Below are 24,939 nucleotides of genomic sequence, written 5' to 3' on the forward strand. Positions count from 1 at the left end.
AGCAATCATAAGCGTGTGGCTAAGTAATCTGGAAGCTGTAACTCACTCTGCTTCATTTGGATGTTGAAACAGACTGAGAAAAGAGCCACTGTAAGGAATTAGCTTGTAGACTGAATTACGTTTTCAGCCAACATGTTGGCACTCCTCCTTGGCTCCAAGAGTTGAAATTTCATTGAACTTGATTGTCCCCTTAGGCTCCTCCCCTGTGTTTACACTTTCGTTTGCTTTTTCTGGCTGGTGTAAGTCTCATGGTTCTTCAGCAAGACCATTTACCTCCAGGAGATGGAACAGAAGCTGTGGCTCAGACAATAGGAGTAGTGACATTTCTTTTTCAGCTAGTGTGTGAACTGGACTTTCCTCTGCAAGGTTTTATTTAAGAGAATATTAGTTGATTTAAATGAGCCAATGAAAGATTGTGGCAGAAAGTTTCTGATTGTGCCTAGTAAAGAGGTAAGAAGCTTTGTTGTGGTTCAAGAGCTGGAAATGCGTACCACGTGTATGTCTGTACAGATTTTATAGGAACAATGTGGGAGGAGCTTGCAAGGAGTGAGGGCCTGTGTGTGTTTTGGAGGGAGAGAGGAAAAGACAAGTGGACATAAAAAGGTTTAGCTTTGAAGGAATGTGGCTCTGGACTTGTCCAGGTTTGCCTGAAGGTAAAATATTTATTTTTGAGGCTGAAGAGAGTCATGCAGATATCCTGTAATGCTTCCTGCTGCAACATGAAGGTACAGTGTGCATAATATGGTGTATTTGCAACCTTCTTTTTGTTTAGGTGGATTGGGTCAGAAGAGCTCTTGCTGAATTTGTAGTATGTCTATTTACCTAGCTGGCTTGCATTTGTATGTGTTTTCACAAGTGGTGAATGGCCACGGGGGTAGCTGTGGGGACAAGTCAAAAGGCTGCAAAACTGAAACCTTTCTTTAACTCACAAGCCTGCCTTTGGGTATTTGGATTTCAAGGAGGGAAGTGCCAGGAAACACAGGCTTGGAAGGAAGCCACTGGATTTGGTATGTGTTGGTATTTTAGCTCCTAATTTTTATATAAGTTGTTCTTTGTATATCAGGTATGGGAGTGCTCTTTGGTCTGAGACTTTCACATATAAGAGAGTTCTTGATACTGGGAAGCGTGTGTAACTCGGAATCAGTGTGGGAATTCTGTCAGGCTTCAGCCTGGGCAGTTCCAGTAGTTGGCACAGCTCCTTGGAAGTGAGGTCAAACTGAAAGAAAGTGGACCCCTTTAGTTTTGGTTAACTAAATTCCAGCTCTGCTTAGGTCTCCACTGTTGTGAACTTCCCTTGTTTTTTGACAGCTGTGTTACTCCCACATTTTACAGTATGTTGCTTCCTCGGAAAAAATGAGAGCAGCGATAGAGTTGTGCAGTGAGATGAGGTATTGAATGCATAAGGCCTCTGCAGTGCCATCCCTTAGCAAGGTGCACAGAATAAAATTTTTCACTGATAGTGTATTTTCTCAACTTGGTCAAAAATGTTCCCTGCCTATAAGGATGGCTTGATTTTTGCAATTAAGTTCACTCCAACTTTTAGGGGGAAAACATAGATGAAGACCAGAGTGAAGTGAAGTCAAAAAGTCTTAGTGCAGAGGTATTCCAAAATTACAATTTAGAAGAAGGTAAAATATGAAATGAAGATGTTATGTAATATGAGAACAACAACTTCAAAACCTTGTATTTTGAAGGTTTATGATGTTTGAACAGTTTGTATGTCCTGGATTTATGAAAAACCTGCAACTATACATACACAGTTTTTATGTATTTAGTCTATATATACACCTTATGTATTTAAAACAGTGTGTGTATATATCTGTATTTTAAATGTATGCTGACAGATATCTCAGGCTGTCCAGTATAACATGTGGATAAAACCACTGATGTGTACATGTGCTCTGTAAAAGCTGGCTCTGTCCAGTGTATGATGCCATATATTTAATTCCCTCCCCCGGCAGAAATGCTATATTGTAAACTTATGATTTTTCTTCATATAGCCTTTCATGTTCCTTTTAAATCAAGTACGAGGGGAAAAAATTCTAGGTAGAGTTGATTGGTTTTCTTTGTTGTTGTTTTTGTTTTGGTTTGGTTTTTTTTTTAACCTCACTTAAGTGAAGTTCTTTCCACTGGACTTGCAGTGACAAATCTTACTCAAGTGTGACGTAAAACTAAATTCCTAATGCTCTTCAGCATCACACACCAGATTTTCTTTTAATCTTTACTGGGTAGTTTCATGTAGTTGCTTTGCATAATTAAAAAACCCTAAAAATTAATTGAACAATGCTTCCCTACAATTGTGCAAATTTGAAAATAATTTAAATGTTATGTGCAATATCCATTGGGTTTTCATGATCAGGAGCTGCAAGTTTAAATATCCAGACTCCTCAGGAGTAGCTGGATTTTTTCTTTAGCTGAGTGTCTTATTCTTTCTCATCTGTTTAGCAGATTTTGTGTTGGGCCATCCTGAGCTAAACCATATGACAAGTCCAAGAAAGACTCTTGTACTATCTCTGTATTAATCAGGCTTCTAAAGAGTACAGATGCCATTTTTCAGTGCAGTAGAAATCTATATTTTCAAGTACTTTTAAAAATCTCTGTTAGCTGACATTTGCATTCATCTGCATGACTGGTTAGGGGAGAAAAATTCCTCTAGTAAAATTTTTCTTCCTTTCATCTGATTTACTTGTCTGATACATTCCTCCACCCTTCCTCGATGCTTACCAATTAAAGCCGAATCTTCAGAGAAATTGGAAACCTTTTACAATCTCTTCTTACTGTTCACTACAAACTATAGCTCATTCTAAAACTGGGATTTGAGTAGTAATTGTCTTGGCCAGCAGTGGGATCATTTGAGAGTTCAAAGACAGTCATTTAACTTCTACATTTATCCAAAAATGATGCTCTTAAATTTTCTTACAAGACATCTCCCAATCCTGAAGTAGTTTTAAGTCCAAGCTTTGTACTGAAATGTAAATGCAGTACATGAAAGGAACAGTCTCTTAGACTGTTGGTTGGTAAAACATCTCACTGCTTTAAGGAACACCCTTGAGAGGTGTCCCAGTGCAAGGGCAGATGATTGACATGAAGCCACGCTGCCCCACAGGGAATGCTCAAAAAAGGCTCAGTTTAGGCTGTCGTATTTGTGGGATAAAAGTGGTTCACTCATAGTCAGATTGCTTATAATGGCTATGCACAAGGCTACGTATTGGTGTTTGCTGTATTGCTGTGCTCCTTGTGGGTTTCTTAGAGGAGTTCTTGGCCTGGCTGTGTGCAGGCCTTTACCTCCTCTGGAGCCTAAACAGTTTTGTTGCTGGTTTGGTTAAAGGAGGCGGGGGTTGGAATGCATTTGTCACATATGGCAAGGGGAATTGCTTTCATTTTGTCCTTAGCCTGGTGACTTTTTCTGAAAAGGAGTATTTTGGTGTTTTTCTGGTTTTACAAATTAGCATAAGACAAGTAATAGTACCTGGTCTTTAAAATTTAAAAGTTGTCCTTTAATTATTAGCTAAAATCGATTAAACCTATCATATAACCTCCAGTGAGTAAGTACTTTAACTGATGGAAACTTGACAGTATGTTCCATAATGTAGGCATTTTCTAACTGGACTAACTGGACTACTTTTTTTGCCATTATATACCAGTGAACTCATTGCCATTGTGGGTACAAATTCTGAATAATGGTATTGCCTAGAAAAGCTTCTTAGTTCAGAAGCATCATGGTTATGGTGCCATCTCAAGTTTTTTTTTTTTTTTAAATATGTGGTAGAATTTATGTTGAAATGCATTGGGCTCTATTTATTCTGGAACTGTCACAGATGTAGACTAAGCTGTTTGTTACCCATGACAAAAATCTGCCTTTCCCTAAATTGCAGTGGTCTAATTTTCTTATTATCAAACAATTCTCAAACTACAGGTAGGAAAAGTTATTCAGAAACTTCTGTTTAATATAAATGTTTCCGTAAATAAGCATTAAATCCTTTGAAAGCAGAACTATTCAATTTCTTGGTACCATGGACAGTAGAAATATTTACTGCTAAAGCTTTTCTTAAGAAACAGAATTAATTGTGTTCATTTTCAGCTCTGGGTAAGAGCCCATTAGACATGCTCTGCCTCAGGTTGGTCTAAGCTGTGTAATGTATGTGGGAGCTGGACAGGTAAACCTTTTAAAAGTTCAAAGGAATGTGCTTCCAATGGCTTTGTTTCTTTTCCTTGGGCTGTAATGTCAAGGAGAGCTTTAAAAAGCCCTGACTGGCAGAGGGAGGCAAAAGTGGTTTAGATAAAATGAACTGGATTCAAATAAAGTCTCAAGCTTTTGAAATGTTTGAGAGGGAAATAGCTGTGTTCAGTCTTCTGTGGTTTTATCCATTGCCAGTAATTTTTGTAACTGAATGACACTGAAGAGATTATTCTCACAGTACTGTTTTAACTACTACTGTTAGCAGTAAAGCATAATCGCTAAACTATGTGTGTAATAAACCTGTAGAGGTATATATATATGTATAAGGTACAGTTCTGAAACTGAGATTTTAGTCACCAGCTTGTGATTCTGTTGACTTTCTGCTGTGTGTTTTGCAGTCATTTTTTGTTGGTTATTGAAAAGAAATTAAGATGAGCTGGTGGAATGTAAAATAAAATCAATTAATCAGGTTAAAAAAATACAGGACATGTACCTTGATGTAGGAGGAAGCAGCAGGGTTCATGGATGCCAGTAACAGTTCTGGGATCAAAAGCAATATAGTCACTTCAGTGGAGCCCTCCACTTGAATTCTTTAGCCCTGTAAGAAGGTAAAATGTGGCTCATTGTGTTTCTTCTGTGCATAAGTGATGTCAGCGAAGTATGCTAAGTTGTGATTATGCAACTGGAAGCAGGAATTTGTCTATTCTCATCACCCAGCTTTAATAAACTTAGTAAATGCATTTTCCTGTAAAATTACTGTGTTTTCTAACAGATGTTCCAAACAGAAAAGAAAGTTCTAGCCTTTATTTATTATGAATATTAATAAACTTTAGTTGTGTGAGTGCCTCAGAGATCAGAAATAAAGGTAGGTTATTTCCCCTAATTGATTAGGAAGGAGTTATATTCAGTTTTTTTTAAGGGGTTATGGCCTTGGTCTTAAAATTGAAACATGAAATGCGTACCAGATCCTCCACACATGTAGAAATTTCTGTGTGTATCATTTCCTCTTGAATGCCTTCATGAAGATGCCTTATATACATGGCAAGGACTGTAGCTCAGCCTTTTTTTAACTTGTACCACCCAGAAAAGGATTAAGTCATTCTTTGTAGTGTAGTTAAACCATCAAGCAGAAGTGGATGAACTGGTAATTGCATTATATTTGTTCAAGGCAAGCATTGCTGGTAGGTTCCTACCATTCTTACTCTGAATGGAATGCACGGTAGCTGCCTCTCAAATTTCTGGCACTGTAATAGTGTAATTCTTCACGTTACTATGAAGAGTTTGTGGAGCCATGCATTCAAAGCAGCATAAAGAGAGCTGTATTTGTTCTTGAGCTGTGAATGGCATGTTATATTTCCATCAAGAAAACTTACATAAATTGAAATCTAAAATGAAAGAAAACAATGCCATTGGTTGACGCTGCATTTGCAGAACTATGCAGAAACAATACTGTTAGTATTAGCAGTACTTCTGTTGTGTGGTTATGACACCAGTCAAAGCCCATATATAATGGCTTGTCCTTTTCTCTCCATTTCCCTGTTACTTATCTCTCCACAGTGCTACATACCCAAGGTCCCATTGATGGCAGTCTGTATGCAAAAGTGAGAAAGAAGAGCTCTTCAGACAGCAGCAGCCCTGGTGTTGCTCAGGGTGTTCCCGTGACTGGCAGTTCTGATCACAGTGATCATACCCTGTCTGTCAGCAGTGATTCAGGACACTCGACAGCTTCCATCAGGACAGACAAGACTGAGGAGCACATTGTGTCAGGAGTCAAACGGGGTCTGAGCCTACAAGAGAAGGCAGAATTGGACCAGCTTCTTAGTGGCTTTGGTCTGGAGGATTCTGTCAACGTTGCCAAGGGTGTGACTGATGCTCAAAGCAAGTACAGTGGGACTCGCCACATAGTACCAGCTCAAGTTCACGTGAATGGAGATACCAAACTGAAGGACAGGGAGACTGATATTCTGGATGACGAAATGCCTAATCATGACCTTCACAGCGTGGACAGCATTGGGACTTTGTCTTCCTCAGAAGGGCAGCACTCCACCCACCTAGGGAACTTTAGTTACCACAAAAGCAGTCAGAACTCACTTCTTTCAGATGGCTTTGGAAGTAACACTGGGGAAGAGCACCATAATGCTTTTGCCTCAGATTTGGGAATTGGTGTGGATCCCCTCTATGAGAGATCATTTGGAAGCACAAAGTCATTTGAGCCGAAGTCAACTCAGCAATTGCAACAGAATCCTTCTGTCTCACCCCAGCCTCAAGCCTATGGCCCAAGTAACTACTCTACTCAGACCTGGGTACACCAGCAGCAGATGGTCACTGCTCACCAATACGGTTTTGCCTCAGAGAATGAAATAAGGGTTGGCATTTGTAATGCTGTGGAGAATTCAGGCAGTGTCCAGAGTCAGTCCCGAGTCCCACACGCCCTGACACGTGGCTCCAGCAGCAGAGATGCTGTGCAGAGGGGGCTAGGAAGCGTGCCAGGTGCCGCTGAAGCTGCAGAACATTGCAGTGCTGAGAATTTTAAGTCAAGACCAGTGCCTCAGAAGGACACAAATGTCCTGCATGTAGGACAGAACACAGGGGACTTGCCAGCTTCTCCAACTTTGGATATTGATCAATCCATTGAACAACTGAACAGGCTGATCTTGGAGTTAGACCCTACATTTGAACCTATCCCGACCTGCATTAACTCTGTCACCGGGGACAGAAATCAGATAAATGGATTCACTAGCCTTGATGTAGATGTGGTAGGACTTGGCAGGAGTCCTGGCTTCCATGGCAAATTAGAGGTCACAAACAGGAAGCCCTCTTGGCATGGTAAGCTATTGTAATACATTCTGAATATAAGGCTTTTCTAGTGCTTGTGTGTTCTTCATATGGCATAGCAGGACCTCGGGTCATGACTTCAGACTTTCAGGATGATTATCAAGGGATGTATTCTGATACCCTCTTTACATAACCATCCAAGAAATTATGGAACCAAACTGATGTAAATGAGTTCTGCAAATACTTGTTTTTTGCTTAAAAAGGTGCTGTTCAGCAAATTCTTGTCTTTGTAGAACATCAGATAGGATTTTTTGCTGCTGCAATTTTAAATGCTAAGACAGCAGAATTCCTACAATTCCTATGTTGAGATATTTTTAGAAGGCAACTGTAGTGAAATGGTTTATGCTTTCTGATTGTATGCTTTTTATTTTTATGGGTTTTTTATGATTTCCACTATAAGTAGGAGAAAAAGCCCTGGCAATCTTCAAATTTAGTGTAATGCTGCTGGCATTAAATTTCTATGCAGTAATTTAATAAATAATGTTGTCTTTGCCAGTAAAGCATTTTGAAACATACTCTCTATGAAACTTCTTTATGTTTAAAAATTCAGAAGTCACAGTACTTGCATGTTATCTCTGGCTCCAATATGATTGCAGAAATCAACTAGCGGAATGAAACGTACAGCATTGCTGAGTCTATTGCCCAAGTAATACTACCAGAACTAGCAGCTTTGCAAAGGGATCAATAGTCTGTCTCTGCTTAAATGCACTGAAAAATTTATGAATGCTGTAGCTAAAATTTGCAGGAAGCAAGTTCTTGGTGGTCATATTGTCATGTTTGAAAATTGTGTGTTCTGATTACTCTGGTGGACTTGTAGAATGGTTTGGGTTGGAAGGGACCTTAAAGATCATCTAGTTCCAATGCCCCTGCTGTAGGCAGTGACACCTCCAATTACACCAGGCTGCTCAAGTCCCCATCCAACCTGGCCAGAACGTTCTGGAATCCTCGATGTACAAAGGATACGGAGCTGTTGGAACGGGTCTAGAGAAGGGCTACAAAGATGATCCGAGGGCTGGAGCACCTTCCATACAAGGACAGGCTGAGAGAGTTGGGCTTGTTCAGCCTGGAGAAGAGAAGGCTATGAGGAGATCTTACAGTGACTTTCCAGTACCTGAAAGGAGCCTACAAGAAAGCTGGAGAGTGTCTATTCATAAAGACTTGTGGTGATAGGATGAGGGGGCAGATTTAGACGACACATAAGGAAGAATTTCTTCACCATGAGAGTGGTGAGATACTGGAACGTGTTGCCAAGGGAGGTTGTGGGTGCCCCATCCCTGGAGAGGTTCAAGGCTAGGCTGGATGGGGCCTTTAACAGCCTGATCTAGTGAGAGGAGTCCCTGCCCATGGCAGGGGGATTGGAACTAGATGAGCTCTAAGGTCCCTTCCAACACAAACTATTCTATGATATCCTCTTCCCTTCCTTCCCTCCTTTCCTTCTTCCTCTTCTCCCTCTTCCTGCCTGCTGTTTTGGTGCAACTGAAGACTTGCATGTGTCTCCAGGATTTGATTCAGTATCAGCCAGTGTGCCAGAACATGTGTCTGTGGTCTCACTGGACACAAGTGAGCTGCTTCAGCTCAAGCCCAATTGGATGTGCTAAAACATTTGATGATGACTGTGCCCAGCTAGTGTTTTTCATTAGCGTGCATGCCTGTGTGATCAAGGATGGTTATTCTTGTAGAGAAGGTGATTTCACAATTTTGTATTTAGGAGTGTAACTGGTGACTAAAGAAGTCCAGAAATCCATGGTAAAAATAGGGAGCTGCTTCATTTTTTGTTTGTTTATAATACATACTCAGTATGTGGTTTTTGGTTTTTGAAGGATTTAGTTTATTAATTTATAGTTCTCTTGAATCTTTCCAAATGATTAGCTGATGGACAAATTTAAAATGTGTTTTTTCCAGCAGGAGAGAAAAACTTCACTTTGGTATACAGTAAAGCTAGTGAAGGAGTTAAGAGGGTCATTTAGCATAAACCATCTTTTACAATTCTGTGTTTAAAGTCTGAGAAGAGATGCTTGAATTTTTCTCACGGATTCTTGCCATCTCCCAATGAAAGTAGGAGTCACTGTTAGTTCCCTTCCGTGTGTAAAGTCAGGTAAAGCAGATAAACTTCCTGCCCTAATAAAGGCTGTTGGGAATACGAGTGTTGAGGACATATTCTGGAAGAGGTTTTGTGTTAAAGATAGTGGTGAATTTGAATTAAATATGAATATACTGACACTATTTAGAATCCTGAGTAATTTTGCGGGCACAACAGGACATAGTATGAACGACGAAAGAGTTTAGGAGTCAGGAAGCTCCTCCACTTTCTGTTGTATCCTTGCCTTTGGCAAGACATTTCAGTCTCCATCATTCTTAGCAAGGGAAAAGGAGCTTTTTTTCCAATTGTTTTTATAAACCTGCATCTCAAAATATTGAACATCCTTACAGGATGTTTACATCATAATGAGCTTCCAACAGTAACTTCATGCATACTCATTCCTAGTCTACTTTGAATTCAAGTCAGTAGAAGACATCTTTCATGCATTTAATTAGACATAGATTATATGTCTCCGAAAGCAAGGTGGTGGACACAGTTTATGCTCAAAGTGATATGAGAGTGCAAAGTGCTATCAGCAGCAACTTGGTTTCTGAAATTGAATTTTTTCCCCATACTCTTTATCTCTGCTTCAAAGCAACACCCACATTCCTACTGAAATCACAGAATCACAGAGTGGTTGAGGTTGGAAGGGACTTCTGGAGATCATCTGGTCCAGCCCCTGTGCTCAGACAGGGCTACATTGAGCCAGTTTTCCAGGACCATGTCCAGATTCCTTGTGTGCAGCTACCTCTCTGGGCAAACAGTGTCAGTGCTCAGCCACCCTCACAGAAGAAAAAAAAAAAAAAAAAGTTGTTTCCGGATGTTCAGAAGGAACTTCCAGTGTGTTAGTTCATGCCTGTTGCCTCTGGCCCTGTCACTGGGCACCACAAGAGAGCCTGGCTCCCTGTTCTTTGCACCGTCCCTTCAGTATGTATATACATAGATGAGATCCCTAACACGCTTTCATTTAATCAACTGCTTACAGGAGGACTGCCATCCAGCATTTTGTAGACAGTTCTGTGCTCTACCAAATCATGAGGACTTCTGCATGATTTTTTATGTTAGCATACTGGGCATACCTTGTCTGGCAAAAAGGCTAATTATTTAAGGTACAGTCAGGGAGTGAGACAACTGGTACTTGGGTCTTTAAGTCTTTTCTTAAATTTTTGTTTGGTGGTAGTACTTACTCCATTCAGATTTTCACTGCCATGAAGTCAGATTCTGTTCAAGTTCTAACAAGGCCTTACATTGGCGTTAGAGACTTGAGGAGGAAGGTGGCAAGTAAGGGATTACCCTTTCATTTTTAGGGCACGAAATAAATGAATGAACTGTATCTAGAGTTAAAGTATTGCAGAAAGCCTAAAATGTGTGGAATCCAGGTCATAGGATACAAGACTGGAGACTTGTGTTGGCCTGTATTCTTGGCTTACATCATCAAGATTTATGCGCCTCATTCTAGTCATATTTCTAGTGACTTAAGATATTTATGTTAAGAAAATTTCCTTTAGAAGTTTAACCCTAATAGTGCTTTCTCTTCATTTTGCCTCTCATTTTTCAGGGTCTTATGCTGCTAGTGTTGTTTACGTTGGTTAGCATCTTTTAGTCTTTGTAGTCCCTTTGAAACAGGGTGCTAATTAAAACTATGTTGGATATTTTCAGCTGAAATCTGTTTGTAGTGATCCTTGTTCATTTCATCAAAGGCAGCAAAACTGAATGGGTGCTTTTCCTTTCCTCCATCTCCTTATTAGGTGGGGTGTAGGTAAGCATTGTTTAAATTTCTGCAAACCAAAGCACCATCTTTTTCAACAACTGCTACTTCAGAGGATAGCATCTTCTGGTAGAAGAGGCAAAGAGTAGGAATAGTAACGGTTTAGATACTTTAATTTAGTCAGGGCCTTTAGGCAGCTGAATGCATTCGAGTGCCCTAAAGGTTAAAGACCTCTGCTTGTGGTTAATGTGGGTCCTTGTCTTGAGGAGCTTTCCTTGTGTAGCAATTATATGCCTTGCTTCTGAGTGATAAGCAGCACTTTTAGTTGTGTATTGAGTCCCTTGCCTGCCTTTTTAACCTTTTGAGTATGTTCATTGTGATCAACAGTGCAATTTTATGTTTCATCTAGTGCAATTGAAGTGCAGGAGAGTGTTCCCAAGAGAGGTAGCCTTGTGCTGCCTCCATAATCCTTGAACGTCAGTTACCCCATTCTTCTGATGTTGTGCCCATCTACAAGAAGAGTCGCAGGGAGGACCCAGGAAACTACAGGCCTGTCAGTCTGACCTCAGTGCCAAGGAAAGTCATGGAACAGGTGATCTTGAGTGCTATCATGAAGCACATGTAAGAGAACTGGGTGATCAGGCCCAGTCAACAAGGGTTCACAAAAGGCAGGTCTTGCCAAACTAACCTGATCGCCTTCTATGACAAAGTGACTCGGCTGCTGGATGAGGGAAAGGCTGTGGATGTGGTCTTCCTGGACTTCAGTAAAGCCTTTGACACAGTTTCTCACAGCATTCTGCTTGAGAAACTGTCAGCCTCTGGCCTGGGCAGGCGCACACTCTCCTGGGTGGAAAACTGGTTGGATGTCTGGGCCCAGAGAGTGGTGGTAAATGGTGTGAAATCCAGCTGGAGGCCAGTTACAAGTGGGATTCCCCAGGGCTCAGTGCTGGGTTCAGGCCTGTTCAGTGTCTTTATCAATGACCTGGATGAAGGCATTGAGTGCACCCTTAGCAAGTTTGCGGATGACACTAAGCTGGGTGGAAGTGTTGATCTGCTGGAGGATAGGGAGGCTCTGCAAAGGGATCTGAACAGGCTGGATTGCTGGGCAGAGACCAATGGGATGAGGTTTAACAAGGCCAAATGCCGGGTCCTGCACTTGGGGCACAACAACCCTATGCAGTGCTACAGACTAGGAGAAGTCTGTGTAGAAAGCTGCCTGGAGGAGAGGGACCTGGGGGTGTTGGTTGACAGCCGACTGAACATGAGCCAGCAGTGTGCCCAGGTGGCCAAGAAGGCCAATGGCCTCTTGGCTTGCATCAGAAACGGTGTGACCAGCAGGTCCAGGGAGGTTATTCTCCCTCTGTTGTACTTGGCACTGGTGAGACCGCTCCTTGAATACTGTGTTCGGTTCTGGGCCCCTCACCACGAGAAGGATGTTGAGGCTCTGGAGCGAGTCCAGAGATGAGCAACGAAGCTAGTGTGAAGGGTCTGTTGAACAGGCCTTATGAGGAGCGGCTGAGAGAGCTGGGGTTGTTTGGCCTTGAGAAGAGGAGGCTGAGGGGAGACCTCATTGCTCTCTACAACTACCTGAAAGGAAGTTGTAGAGAGGAGGGTGCTGGCCTCTTCTTCCAAGTGACAGGGGACAGGACAAGGGGGAATGGCCTCAAGCTCTGCAAGGGGAGATTTAGACTGGACATTAGGAAAACATTTGTAAATAATAAGAAATATCCTCTGTACTCACTGGGGTAAATGGCAGGTGTTAAACAGTTTTAAAAAAATTGGATGAAAATATAACTCATGGTGCTTTGTTAAAGTCAAAAGTCTGTTTCTGCATGTCTGGGCATGAACTAATGTGTAACGTCAGGGAAAGTTCCTCTTCAGAGTTCAGCACTGCCTTTCCTCCACAGTGAAGCATCAGTTTAGTCTGACTTCATTACTGTGCACATGCACACACATGCAGTAAAACTGAAGTACTCAGTATACTTGCAGTGAAAGGCTGTAAATGTGCTATACTAGAAAGAAAAGAAAACCTTATAACATAAGATAATAATCCCTTAAAAAAACAGCAATAAGTTGTTATTCATTGCCAGTTCGGGGTAACAGAGCACAAGTCTACCTTATGTTGTTTACCTTACCTTTGAGCAGACTCAGAAATAGGATAAGCAGGAGGTTCTCAAAGGCCGTTAATTAGCCGTTAAACTGCTGCAGCACAGAAGATGTAAATGATAGGCCAAAGAAATGCTGGCTGGCATGGAGGTGGGGAAATAGCCATAAGTAAAGGATAACCAAAACTGCAGTTGTTCACTGGGGAATGATGGTTGGTCTTACCCAGTTGGGTTTTGCGGGGAGCTCTCTGCCCTGTTTTAAACAGTCCGTGACCTATCAAGTATATCAAGAGAATGAATTGACCTGTGATGGAAGGAGTTGTCAGATCAGGGCTGAATGGCTTGGAGTGGGGCTGGATGGATGAATGAGTATTCTGAGTGAGCAGGAGCAAACAGTGCTGGAGATGAATGGGTTTGGCTTGATATGTTGTGTTGTGTGCTTAACTTGATGGTTGAATTATGAGAGGATGGTGGGGTAATGTGATTTCCTGCGTGAGCATCCAGGAAGTGAATGCCTTAAGAAGGCATGTGCGTGTTCCCAGTGCCCTGCAAAGCTGGAAGAATGAGTTTAAGAATGAAATAATGTGTGTCAGCTGGGTTGTACATTATGGTGCATTACTACCTTCCTTTGCATGTATGTTTCTGTACTGATTGACAGATAACTACCTTTCCTTTCAGCCTTCTTCCTAGAGGTTTTCGTGCACATGTACCCTTGCTTAATATGGCATAAACGACTCACGGCCTCTGTAGCAGAGTTCTGGGTTTTATCCAAAACAACGTCTTGAGTTAAGTGCTCAGTGGTTTTGACAGTGGAAAGAAGCAGACAGTGATCTTTGAATTTTGTTTTGCTAGGATGAACCATGTAGAACAGTGACTGTATTCTCATTCAGTGGTATGTGTGTCACTTATCAGAGGTGAGTCAGTGCACTGTATACTAAGGATTTCCAGTTTTTTGCTTTTACATGAGGTGAGTTTCTGGTGATAAAGGAAGCTGGCATTTACTAGTAACATAGTGTTGCAGTATTTCTTAATTTTAGGTAAAAGGAAAGTTTGCAAACTGACTAAATTTCGATGCATATGTAAGCTTTTCTCTGCAGCCTTATGTTCCACCTTTACTTCACTCTATGTACGTTCTTTCATGCCTAGTAACACATGACCTCAGCCTACTATTAAACATCCTTTGTAACATTTCCTCGAACTAGACATCTTATTACAAAACTTATGCTTATTGTGTGGAGAAGGAAAGCTAAAACAACGTTTTACTTCTACCTAGAGAACTGTAAAAGCAAGAACCTGTTAACAAACAGAGAACAGAAAGGTTTTTATCCATTGTCAGTAAGACCTGTCATTACTGTCATCCATGTCTCATTCCTCCACCTTGTCCATCTCAATTGACCAGCATGACAAAGATGTGCAGTGTTTTCCACAAGGTTAAAATTATATTGTTGCTCTCAACTATTTCTGATTCTTCTTTGCATAAGTTATTGTATTAGAAAATATTGTCTTGAAACATCCTTAGGTGCCTAATGTGGTGGGGGCAACAAAGAGATATGGTTCACAGAGTCTTCCTTACATTTTGTGTGAAGTTTATTTAGTTTATCAGCTCAGTAAAGAATTGAGCATTAAACAAAGCCATCCTTGGAAAAAAAATCAACATACAAAATGAATAAAAATGAGGTGGCTAAACATCTGATTACAAGTGTCTGGAACATCTTCAGAGATCTTTCCTCTATTGAAAATAAATCTTTGAAAGTGGTTCAAATGACGGTATTATAAATTATGCTGGAGTGTATCTGCAGACAAAGGAGAGGGGAACTTTTTGCATACTTTACTAAATAATAACTTCTAAAAGCATTGAGCTGTTCCAGATGTTGCCATTCACTCTGTGATGTTATGTGGGACAGCAAACACAGTCCATGTGAAGTAAGTTGTAAAGTCACAGGAGAACAAAGCTTGCCGAAATCCTCATGTGCCTTATTTACATGTCCTAAAAATACACTAGCGAACCTATTGCAGTTCCCATTGCACAGGAAAATTTTGGTACCTGACTTGGAGTTAATTTTAGAGTAGTTAACAGTAAATTTAAATGGAGTTTTTCACTAAACTAAAGTTAAAAACCTAAGTTTTTAAAACTGGAGTTTTAACTAATTTTAGGTTTTTAAGCTAAACTAATTTTAGTAATTTTTAAGCTAATGCTACAAGTGGAGTTTTAGTGACATTTAGCAGCACAGTAAGTTTTAATTTAATTTAATTTAATTTGTCGTGTACACAAAGTTTCATCAGTCCTCTAACTTTCATTATGTGGGCCTGGGTGTAGCATCATTATGACATATCTGTATGGGTTTGGAGATACCACTTTGTATTTTGCAACTGGCTTGTGGCCCATGCTTGGCACAGTGTAAAAAAGCTGAGAAACTAAAGTGGCCGGACCTATGAAGCCTTTGTGTCCTATGTGGACAGGTTTAGTGGCCTATTCGGATTTGGAGTAGAGTTTAGAGCTTTTCATTTGCTTGTTAAACTAATCGGTTATAAGGAGTTTGGGCTTCTATCTACTACCCATTATAAATAGGGGAAAAAAAGAGTATTTTGCTTGTGAATCATTGCTAAACATGGGGTATTTTTTCAAGAACAGAGAGATTTTTCTTGCTGCAATAGTGCTTCCTTTCTACGTTTTAGAAAGATTAAGGCACTGAAGATATTGCAGATGCAGCTCTGTTGGCTTGTGTTCTGGTTAATCCCTTTGAAACAATGTCCCTATAGAGCTGTGAATCTGAAAACTTGATCATAACAAGATACTCTGTTAGGAGTTGCATCAGAAATCCATCCTTTTTTAACTGTGTATATATTTGCTTGTCCTTTTTCCACCACGACAATGTTTATCTTGAGTTTTGCCTAGCCATCTTTGAAGTGTTATTTCTCCTTAAAGTTTGTAACATTGATTGTAAATCTGATTCTAAATTCTTAAAATAGATTTGCTTTGGTTTAAGCATAACGCTGTTTTGAAAGCTTGATCATTAAATGCCTTCTTCAAAAATGTTAAACTTTGTAGAAGATAAATGGTACCAGAGAAGAAAATAACTTTTGATTTAAATAGGGTTGTGGTAACATTTTTTTATGATGTGGGGCAGTCCCTGAAGGCTCCCCTGCTAGAAGGTAACTTACGGAGGTTTTTTTCCCCTTCAGTGAATTGTTAAGCCTTCTGTTGGATTGAACCCTTGTGTTTCACAGCAATGGGTAGTCAGAATTATGCAGCTCTTTTTAAACTGCTGCACAGGCAGCAGCATTTGGACTTTCTGCAACGATAATATAATTCTCTCCAAAGTCTTATTTCAGCCTTCATGATTATGCCGAGGTCTGTGAAAGGATCACTGGAAAAACAGCCTTGTGGGAGCTCTCACTAAATCTTTCTTACGAGAACCCTGGATTTTATCAGTCTGTGGCTTGAATTCATAGAGCCTCTTTTCACATAGGTTCAGTATATGGTGAGAAGCTCGCTACAGTGCATTTGTTTGTCAGCTCCTCTCTATGCTTCTCTGTGTGTGACATGCTTGTATGCAGCAACAATTTACAAGTTGTCTGTCTGCAGCGTTATTTGTTCTGGATATTAGTTCTTTAATTACCGTACCTGCTAAATTGTATTGGTTGGTTGATCGATGTACATCCTAGTAAGTTTTCCTTTTGATTCTTCAAACCGCATGTAATTTTCTTAAACTATGTACATGTGGCTTGTGTGCATCCTTGCCGGATTTTCTTAAAGGTATAGATATTACATTTTCTCTCCAAACTCTAAGGAGCTTTCTTAATGTAACGAATGGTGCCATACCGATGACATTAATTCAATGATAATTCCATTTCTATTGAATCTCATAGAGCCTTCGTCATTGTAATAAAGTGATGAGAAACTGGAAGCACTGGCACAGGTTGCCCAGGGAAGTTGTGACTGCCCCATCCCTGGAGGTGTTCAAGGCCAGGTTGGATGAGGCCTTGGGGAACCTGATCTAGTGGGAGGTGTCCCTGCCTGTGGTGGGGGGGGTTGGAACTAGATGATTTTTAAGGTCCAACCCTAACGATTCTATGATTCTATGGAAGGGATAATGTTGAAATGAATTCAGCCTTCCAAAAATCATGCCAGAGAATAAATCAAGTTAACAAATGAGAAGTTATCTATGGAATAATAGTAAAAATTGCTTAAGCTCTACCCATAGAAGATGGCCTTAACTGTTACTCAAGTTTTGATGACTAAAGTGGTTAAAATCAGTTTTACGATTTCTGACAGTTATATTTCAATGCCATAATAATTCATCATGTTTGCAACCTATTGGATAATTTCAGCACAGAACTTCTAAGATTAGTGCCTTGTAAAACTTGGAATAATCTATTTCTTCCCCTTTGATGGCAGTAATTCTTACTTTCCAGATTTTCAGTATGATACAATTTTTCAAATTTGGTAAGGCCAGTGTGAAATTTCACATAGTAGTATTTTTAAAATTACAAATAAAATCTAACAATCTAACACATTTTCTTTAAGCATTGAAACTGATGTAGACCTTCGTTACAATTTCCAAAAGATACTCTAAGTGATGTCTTGTGTGGTCTTACATTTAAATGTGAAAAAATTACAATTAATGGCTGCAGTTTGAAGTTAATTCTTGGTGATTTGATATCATCTGGTGTTGTCTAAACTGCTCTACGGTTGATTGAAGGCAGTATTTTCAAATAAAGTTGTTCTACAAAGTCATTATACTACTGTATTTAGTGTTGATGCGGCCTCACCTTGAGTAGAGTGTGCAGTTCTGGGCCCCACCGATTAAGAATGATGTGAAGGTCCTTGAATGTGTCCAGAGGAGGGCAAACAAGCTGGTGAAATGGCTGGAAGGAATGCCCTGTGAGGAGCAGATAAGGACTTTGGGGTTATCTACTTTGGACAGAAGGAGGCTGAGGGGCAACCTTGTTTCTTTCTACAACTTCCTGAGAAGGGAGAGTGGAGATGGATGCACTAATTTCTGTTCCCTGGTACCAGTGCCAGGATATCTGGGAATGGCTCAAAGCTGTGTCAGGGGAAGTTTAGACTTGACATTAGGAAGCATTTCTTTACTGGGAAGGTGATCAAACCCTGGAGAGGTGGTTGGTGTCCCAATCCCGTCATTGTTTAAGAGCCATTTGGACAATGCCTTTCATAAAATGCTTTTGCTTTCAGCAAAAATGCTTTTTGCTTTTCAGCCCTGAAGTTGTTGGGCAGCAGGATCATTGTAGGTCCCTTTCTGCTGAAATATACTTTTCCCTTTCCTTTTCTGTTCTTTCCTTTTCTATTCTTTGGTTTTTGACTCTATTCTTTTCTATTCTAATTTGAGCATTACAGAATCAGTGTATGATTCAGGTTGAAAGGAACCTCAAGAGGTCGTTGGATCCAACCTTCTGCTCAGAGCAGGCTTGGTTAGATCAAGTTGCCCATGATTGTGTTCAGCCAAGTTTTTAAAACCTCCAAGGTTGCAGATTTCACAGCATTTCCAGACACCTGCTCCAGAGATTGACCCCTCTTTTTGTGCAGCACTTTTTCCTTGTATATGGTCAGAATTATCCTTGCTGCACGTTGTCTGTTGCATCTTGTCCTGTCACTTGCATCTCTGATAAGAGTCTGGCTGCATCTCTGTAATCCCTCCTATATGCAGTTGAAGACAGCAGTGAGGGCCCATTTTTTGTCTGTTACTGTAAGTGAGCAAGCCAGTTTCCTCAGCCTCCTCATGTTTTGTGCTCTGCTCCCTAATGGTTTTGGTAACCCTTTGCTGGATTCAGTCCAGTTTTTCTTCAGGGCCCAAAACTGGACACAGTCCTCCAGAAGTGGCCTCACAAATACTAAACAGAAGGGAGTGATCACTTATCTTGTCCTGGTGGCTACTGTCTTTCTATTAAAGTTCAGCATGCAATTGGACTTTTGCCACAAGGGCAGCAATCAAGATCCCCATGGTTGTCTCCTACATAGAATCATAGAATAACCAGGTTGGAAGAGACCCACCGGATCGAGTCCAACCATTCCTATCAAACACTAAACCATACCCCTTAGCACCTTGTCCACCCGTGCCTTAAACACCTCCAGGGAAGGTGACTCAACCACCCCCTTGGGCAGCCTGTTCCAGCGCCCAATGACCCTTTCTGTGAAGAATTTTTTCCTAATGTCCAGCCTAAATCTCCCCTTGCAGAGCTTGAGGCCATTCCCTCATGTCCTGTCCCCTGTCACTTGGGAGAAGAGGCGAGCACCCTCCTCTCTACAACGTCCTTTCAGGTAGTTGTAGAGAGCAATGAGGTCACCCCTCAGCCTCCTCTTCTCCAGGCTAAACAACCCCAGCTCCCTCAGCCGCCCCTCGTAAGACCTGTTCTCCAGCCCCCTCACCAGCTTTGTTGCTCTTCTGTGGACTCGTTCCAGAGCCTCATACCTGCTTTCTGTTCAGCTGCTTTTCTATTCAGTTATATTCATAGCTGTTTTATGTACAGTTTCATTGGATTACTCCATTAGAGTGCCATAAAGTAAGAAAAAGCAGTGTGTCTGGCAGATAAAATGCAGTGCATGTAAATTTAATTGAATTTAATTTAAAGTTTAAAATATATATCTTTTTCTAGCAGTACATAGAGAGTTATTATAGAGTTAAATGACCTGTCAGAAAATGTGATCTGAAATTCCAAACTGTAGCTATTAAATCAGAAGGTGGTTGGATTTAAAGCATTTTTGTTTACATGCCAAGCACGTTATACACCTTCGTGTCACTTGTGTATAAGCACAACCAGCTCGTTAAACAAGTAAAGCAAAGCACAGAGGAGTCTGTTGCTACCAGAAATTATACATAAACTGTGTCTGGAAGCATTTGCAGACACCAAGGAAAATCGATGTTGGGCCTTCTGAAAGACAGGGCTTATTTTGTGTCACAGAGTGGTTGAGGTTGGAAGGGACCTCTGGAGATCATCTGATCAATGCATTTCCTGATGTTTGGAGGGAAGCTACTGTGTTTCAGTTTGTGCCCATTGCCTCTGCTCCTGTAACTGGATACCACTGAGAAGAGCCTGGCTCTGTCCTCTTTGCACACTCTGTTCAAGTATTTATAGACTTTAATGAGGTCCTGCTGAGCCTTCTTTTCTCCAGATGGAATAGTCTCAGCTTTCTCAGTCCATCCTCATAGGAGAGATGCTCCAGTCCCTTCGTCATCTTCATGGCCCTTCACTGGACTCTCTCCAGTGTGTCCCTGTCTCTCTTGTGCTGGGGAACCCAGAACTGGACAGAGTACTCCAGGTATGGCCTCAGCAATGCTGGGTAGAAGGAAATGATCACCTCCTTCAGCCTGCTGGCAATACTTGGTCTAATGTAGCCCAGGATACTGGTAGACTGCTCTGCTGCAAGGGCATGTTGCTAGCATGTGTTCGGCTTTGTATCTGTCAGAATCCCCAGGTCCTTTTCTGCCAAGCTTCTTTCCAGCTGGGTGGTTCCCAGTGTATACTGGTTCATGGGGTTGTTCTTCACAAGGTACAGGGCTTTACACTTCTGCTTGTTGAACCCTCTTCATGAGTTTCCTGTGTGCCTGTTTCTGCAGCCTGTTGAGGTCGTGCTAGATGGCAGCATGCTCCTGTGGTCTGTCAGCCTCTCCTCCCAACTTTGTGTCATCAGCCAGCTTGCTGAGGGTTCTCTCCCCCATTATCCAGGTCATTGATGAAGATGTTAAATGCGACTGGACCCAGGATGAACCCCTAGGGTACACTATTAGTTACTAGCCTCCAACTAGACTTGGCACCTCCAATCACCACCACTGAGCCAAGCCATTCAGCCAGTTTTCAGACCACCTCACTGCCTGCTATAGAATCTATAGAATAGTGTTACTTGATATATAAAATCTGGATTCTCTTGATAATTACAAGTGGGAATTTCTTTCACGCATATTGCTAGATGAAGTGGTTTCATGAAAGCCTCACAGGAGGGCTTTTAAGTTCTCTGGCTGTACAAGGATATATTTAGTCACTCATAATAGGCATTTGTAAACTGTTTTAAACCCAAGTCACCAATTATAAAATGTGGGATCACTCTCATTGTATAACTACTATAGACATTTTGAGACCAGAATCCGAAAACTAGTCCACATTTTGATTTACAATTCAAGTCTGTGACTATTTTGTGTATGCCGTGTCAATATATGTAGCCACAACTAAATGTTACTTGGCAGCCAAGCTGATGAATTTCTGCAGAGTTGTTATTACAATTGAGTAAACTGGATTATGGAACAGAATGTGCAAGCTTTACATCTTCATGTGACTTTTGAGTATTTTGGGTGTTTTGATTTTGGTGTTTTTTTAGGTTGGTTCTTTTTTTCCCTTTTTTGGCATAATATTCCCAGGCTAGTGTGACTAAACAAGGCTGAATTCATACTGAAACCTTGCTGCCAACTAGTACGGAATTTTAATCAAGTGGGACACTGAAGACCAGGACTCTTCACATCACTTTTCATTCTCTGCCATAATTTTTTTTATATTTCATATTTTGACAAGGTTGCATGCACCTCATTATATGTAATAAATGAGGACATGCATTCCGCACAGGGACTGCGATAGCATAGGTGCTGGTGGTGCTGTCCGCAACAGATGGAAGTGGAAGTTCCTGAGCATGTTGTTCAGGAATAGTTCGTGATGCTGTGATTCTCACTGAATAGACTTTTGACAGTGTGAAGAGACTTGATTGAGAAAGACATTGTCTGGAATGTGGAGATAATAATTGCGGCTTCTGAAAACTTAGACTTTGGATAAGTTTCTCGTTTTGCTTCTGGAGTAAAGGGTATGCATAGATCTCTGATTGCAGAGGAGTTCCTATTAATCACTGTTTGTGTGACTGTGACCTGCTTCTTCTTTCTTTGTAATAGACAGTACATGTGAATCCAAAGACAATTTATGTCAAGGGTCAGATTAATGTTATTTCTAGTGTTGAATAATTTTTCTGATTTATAGTTGACAAGGAAAGTTGTTAAACTATTTTGAGAAATATAATACAATGTGATTATTTATTCTAGGACCACTTCAGAGGCTTTAAATTTTCTCAGAAAAAATAACTCTGTTTTTTAGAGTTGATCTAAAACTTGTTGAAGTTGTCATTTGCTTCATTTGACTTTGGTGAAGCTCATGCTCCAAAGCAGTATCACAGAATCAATAGGTTGGAAAAGACCCACTGGATCATCGAGTCCAACCATTCCTATCGATCACTAAACCATGCCCCTCAGCACCTCATCCACCCGTCTTTTAAACACCTCCGGGGAAGGTGACTCAACCTTTTGATTTAGAATTGGTTGCAATAATGAGTGTTCCAGTGATCTTTAAAAACTAGCTGCAAGATCCTGTATAAATTTCTTTGAAAGGGAGACTGTTTGGATCGTTATCCAAGATAACTGCTTTAAAACAAAGGAGTTGACTGAGCTTTTGAAATGTACTGTTCAGGTTGTGGGTTTTTTATATCAGTATTATTTAATATATAAAGCTCATATATGTATAATATAAAGCTCAGTGTCATTGATTGTGTTAGAAGATTGTCTTTATGAAATTACAACTACCTTCTAGCCCTGTGAAGGTGGGAAAACCTGAAATTACGAACCTGTGAGATTAATGTACCAGTGAACCATGTTTAGGTGGATTAGATGAAACAAATCTGGTACTGTTGGAATAATTTATATTTTTTAAATAATTTTTACTTGAAAAGGAGTACTTCTTTATGCCCTTGAATATCCTGGATTGTTCTGGCTCAGCTTACTCTTGTGCTCTGCTCCTCACACTCAAAAAGGTTACAGCTACTGTGTGTATCTAATACTTACTTTTTCTGTTTAAGCGTGATTACCGTGTGTGTAACAGAAGATTTGCAGTGAGGTGGGTTTGTAAGGGCTAGGGTTTGTGTTAGCTAAAAAAGGTGAGTTTGGGGGAAAATACAGACCTGGAAAGCAGTAATGGGTTTGCTGTGTAGAGCAGCTGTTCGGGATGGAAAGAGAAGTTTCCCTTTTGGCTGCCCTTAGCCCCCCATGCTGGCAGGCTCTATCGGTGGCATTGGAGTAACTTCCAAAAATGAGCGTCGGCAGAAACTTGCTGCTTCACTCCTCTGTAACAAGGTGTACTGCAAAGATGTACCAACTTGTGTCAGTAAGGAAAACTACAATTGTCTGGGTTCTCTCCTCTGCTCCCTTCCCTCAAGCTGTGTGGTTTTGTAAAGCAGTTATGAAACCAGTTATTTCATGAGCATTCTTGAACAAAATCACTGAAGGAACAATAGTGAAGTATGTTTTAACAGCTCTAACTTAAAAAAAAAAGAAGTTTATTTATCAGTTTACCTATTTGTTTTCAGCAACAGGTACACAAGATGACATTGCAACAGCGGGAAGGATGAGAAAATTAAGTGTTGGGCAGTATGACAATGATGTCCCTGGGCAGCCATCGTATAACAGCTGTGGATGGATGAAGTCTCTTGCTACTGACCAGGCTGTAAATCCAGGATTGTCATTTGCTGTAGGGGAGGCCAAGAAGGTAAACAATGAAGAGTTTTTCCAGAAAGACTTACTCAAGTGAATGGCTGGTAGGGAGTCCCATGTTCATGTTCAGTGTCCAAATCAATATGAAGCAATTGGGCAGTTGCATCATGGCAATAAGACAAAGAAACCACTGTAGTTACGTTGGAAATGCGATTCAGTGTCCTGTTCTTGTCCCCTCGGTGTGTTTACATTTTTTCAGTGTTCCAAAATCTGTCTGCTAGAGAGATCAGATTACATGAAACCTTCTGTAATGTGATAAAAAGTACCCCACTGTGTGGTAGGGTTAAGTGGGATTTTTCACATTGTAATTTTGCTTTTGTGTGCCCTTTCTAGATGACTGCTGCGTGCTACCAAGATGCAATAGATGGGGGAATCTTCTTCCCAATGAAAAATGGAAATGAAACTGTCCCATGCACACCAGCTTTTCCGCTGTCACCAGGGACAACATATGGTAAGGAAATGTCTATTTATTGTATTGTAATAGCATTATTAACATTTTAGCTATTATTGAAGAGGAATTGTACTTTTTCTTCTCTCCTAGTGAAAACACCTCCACTATGCTATCAGCAGATTCCTTCCAGCCAAAGGGTCAGCAGCCCATCTCAGCCATACAGAACCAGTCCTGGTAAGATACCCTACTTCTTAAATAATTTCAAACTTAACTGTGTGTGGAGACAATTAGCACAAGAGTTCTTATTCCTTTGTAAATAGGACCTATACCTGTGGCATTCATACAGGTGCAAAGCACAGAAACTGAATTCAGCAGTACTTTTTTTAATCCTATAAAAAATAAGTAAGCAATCAAAGTTTAGAAGGAAATACTTAATGCCATTAATTGCCAGCAGGGAGTCCCATGTTCATATTCAGTGTCTAAAATCGCTGTGGAGTAATTAGGCAGTTGTGTGATGGCAGTAAGAGGAAATGTAATTCAGTGTTTGAGGTTATCCTGCTTTTGGTCTCTGTACATGTTTGCGTGGTTTCAGTGTTCTACAGCCTCTCTGCAGATATTTGATAATGGCAGAATAGTACATCCAGGAGACCTGCCTTCCTCGTGATTGTTAGTAGGTTTTGTTTGCGTCTGAGGAAGGAGGGATGATATACATGCAGCTGTCTTGCCAGGCAAGTTGAGCTGACAATGGAGTTTGGCAGTAGCTATGCTGAAGTCAAGGAGATCCTTAATCAAAAGAATTAATGTTCTGGAGGTTTTTTTGCCACAATGCAGTTTGTAATGTAGAAGCATGGAAAAGTAGTTGGTAATAGATTATTACATGGTTAAAGATTTAGTGTTATCTAGCCATGAATTTTATTAATAAAGGAGTCTTCTTTGAGACCATACCTTTTTGAAAAAAACAATAGTAAGGCTATTGTTAGTGTCACCTTTTCTGGGTGAAATTATTTTAAAGCAATAAGTTTTTAAAAAAATATTTCACATGACTGCATCAGAAAGTACTGGACGTAAAAGGAAGCTAACATAATTTATTAAAACTTGAATAGAA

The 24,939-nt window shown here is 40.6% G+C and overlaps 1 protein-coding gene across 2 annotated transcripts in view; it reads left to right on the plus strand.

Moving 5' to 3' along the window:
- TNS3 (tensin 3) overlaps window positions 1-24,939 on the plus strand; it is a 242,280-nt gene that overhangs the window by 162,298 nt on the left and 55,043 nt on the right. For both annotated transcript variants that reach the window (XM_069859719.1, XM_069859720.1), the window contains exons 18-21: window positions 5,738-7,006; window positions 23,260-23,438; window positions 23,777-23,894; window positions 23,985-24,068. In XM_069859719.1, the coding sequence (XP_069715820.1) occupies window positions 5,738-7,006; window positions 23,260-23,438; window positions 23,777-23,894; window positions 23,985-24,068 (1,650 nt within the window). The remainder of the gene's footprint in view (window positions 1-5,737; window positions 7,007-23,259; window positions 23,439-23,776; window positions 23,895-23,984; window positions 24,069-24,939) is intronic.

Source organism: Phaenicophaeus curvirostris, chromosome 6, assembly GCF_032191515.1.
Source record: "Phaenicophaeus curvirostris isolate KB17595 chromosome 6, BPBGC_Pcur_1.0, whole genome shotgun sequence".
Classification (NCBI taxonomy): domain Eukaryota; kingdom Metazoa; phylum Chordata; class Aves; order Cuculiformes; family Cuculidae; genus Phaenicophaeus; species Phaenicophaeus curvirostris.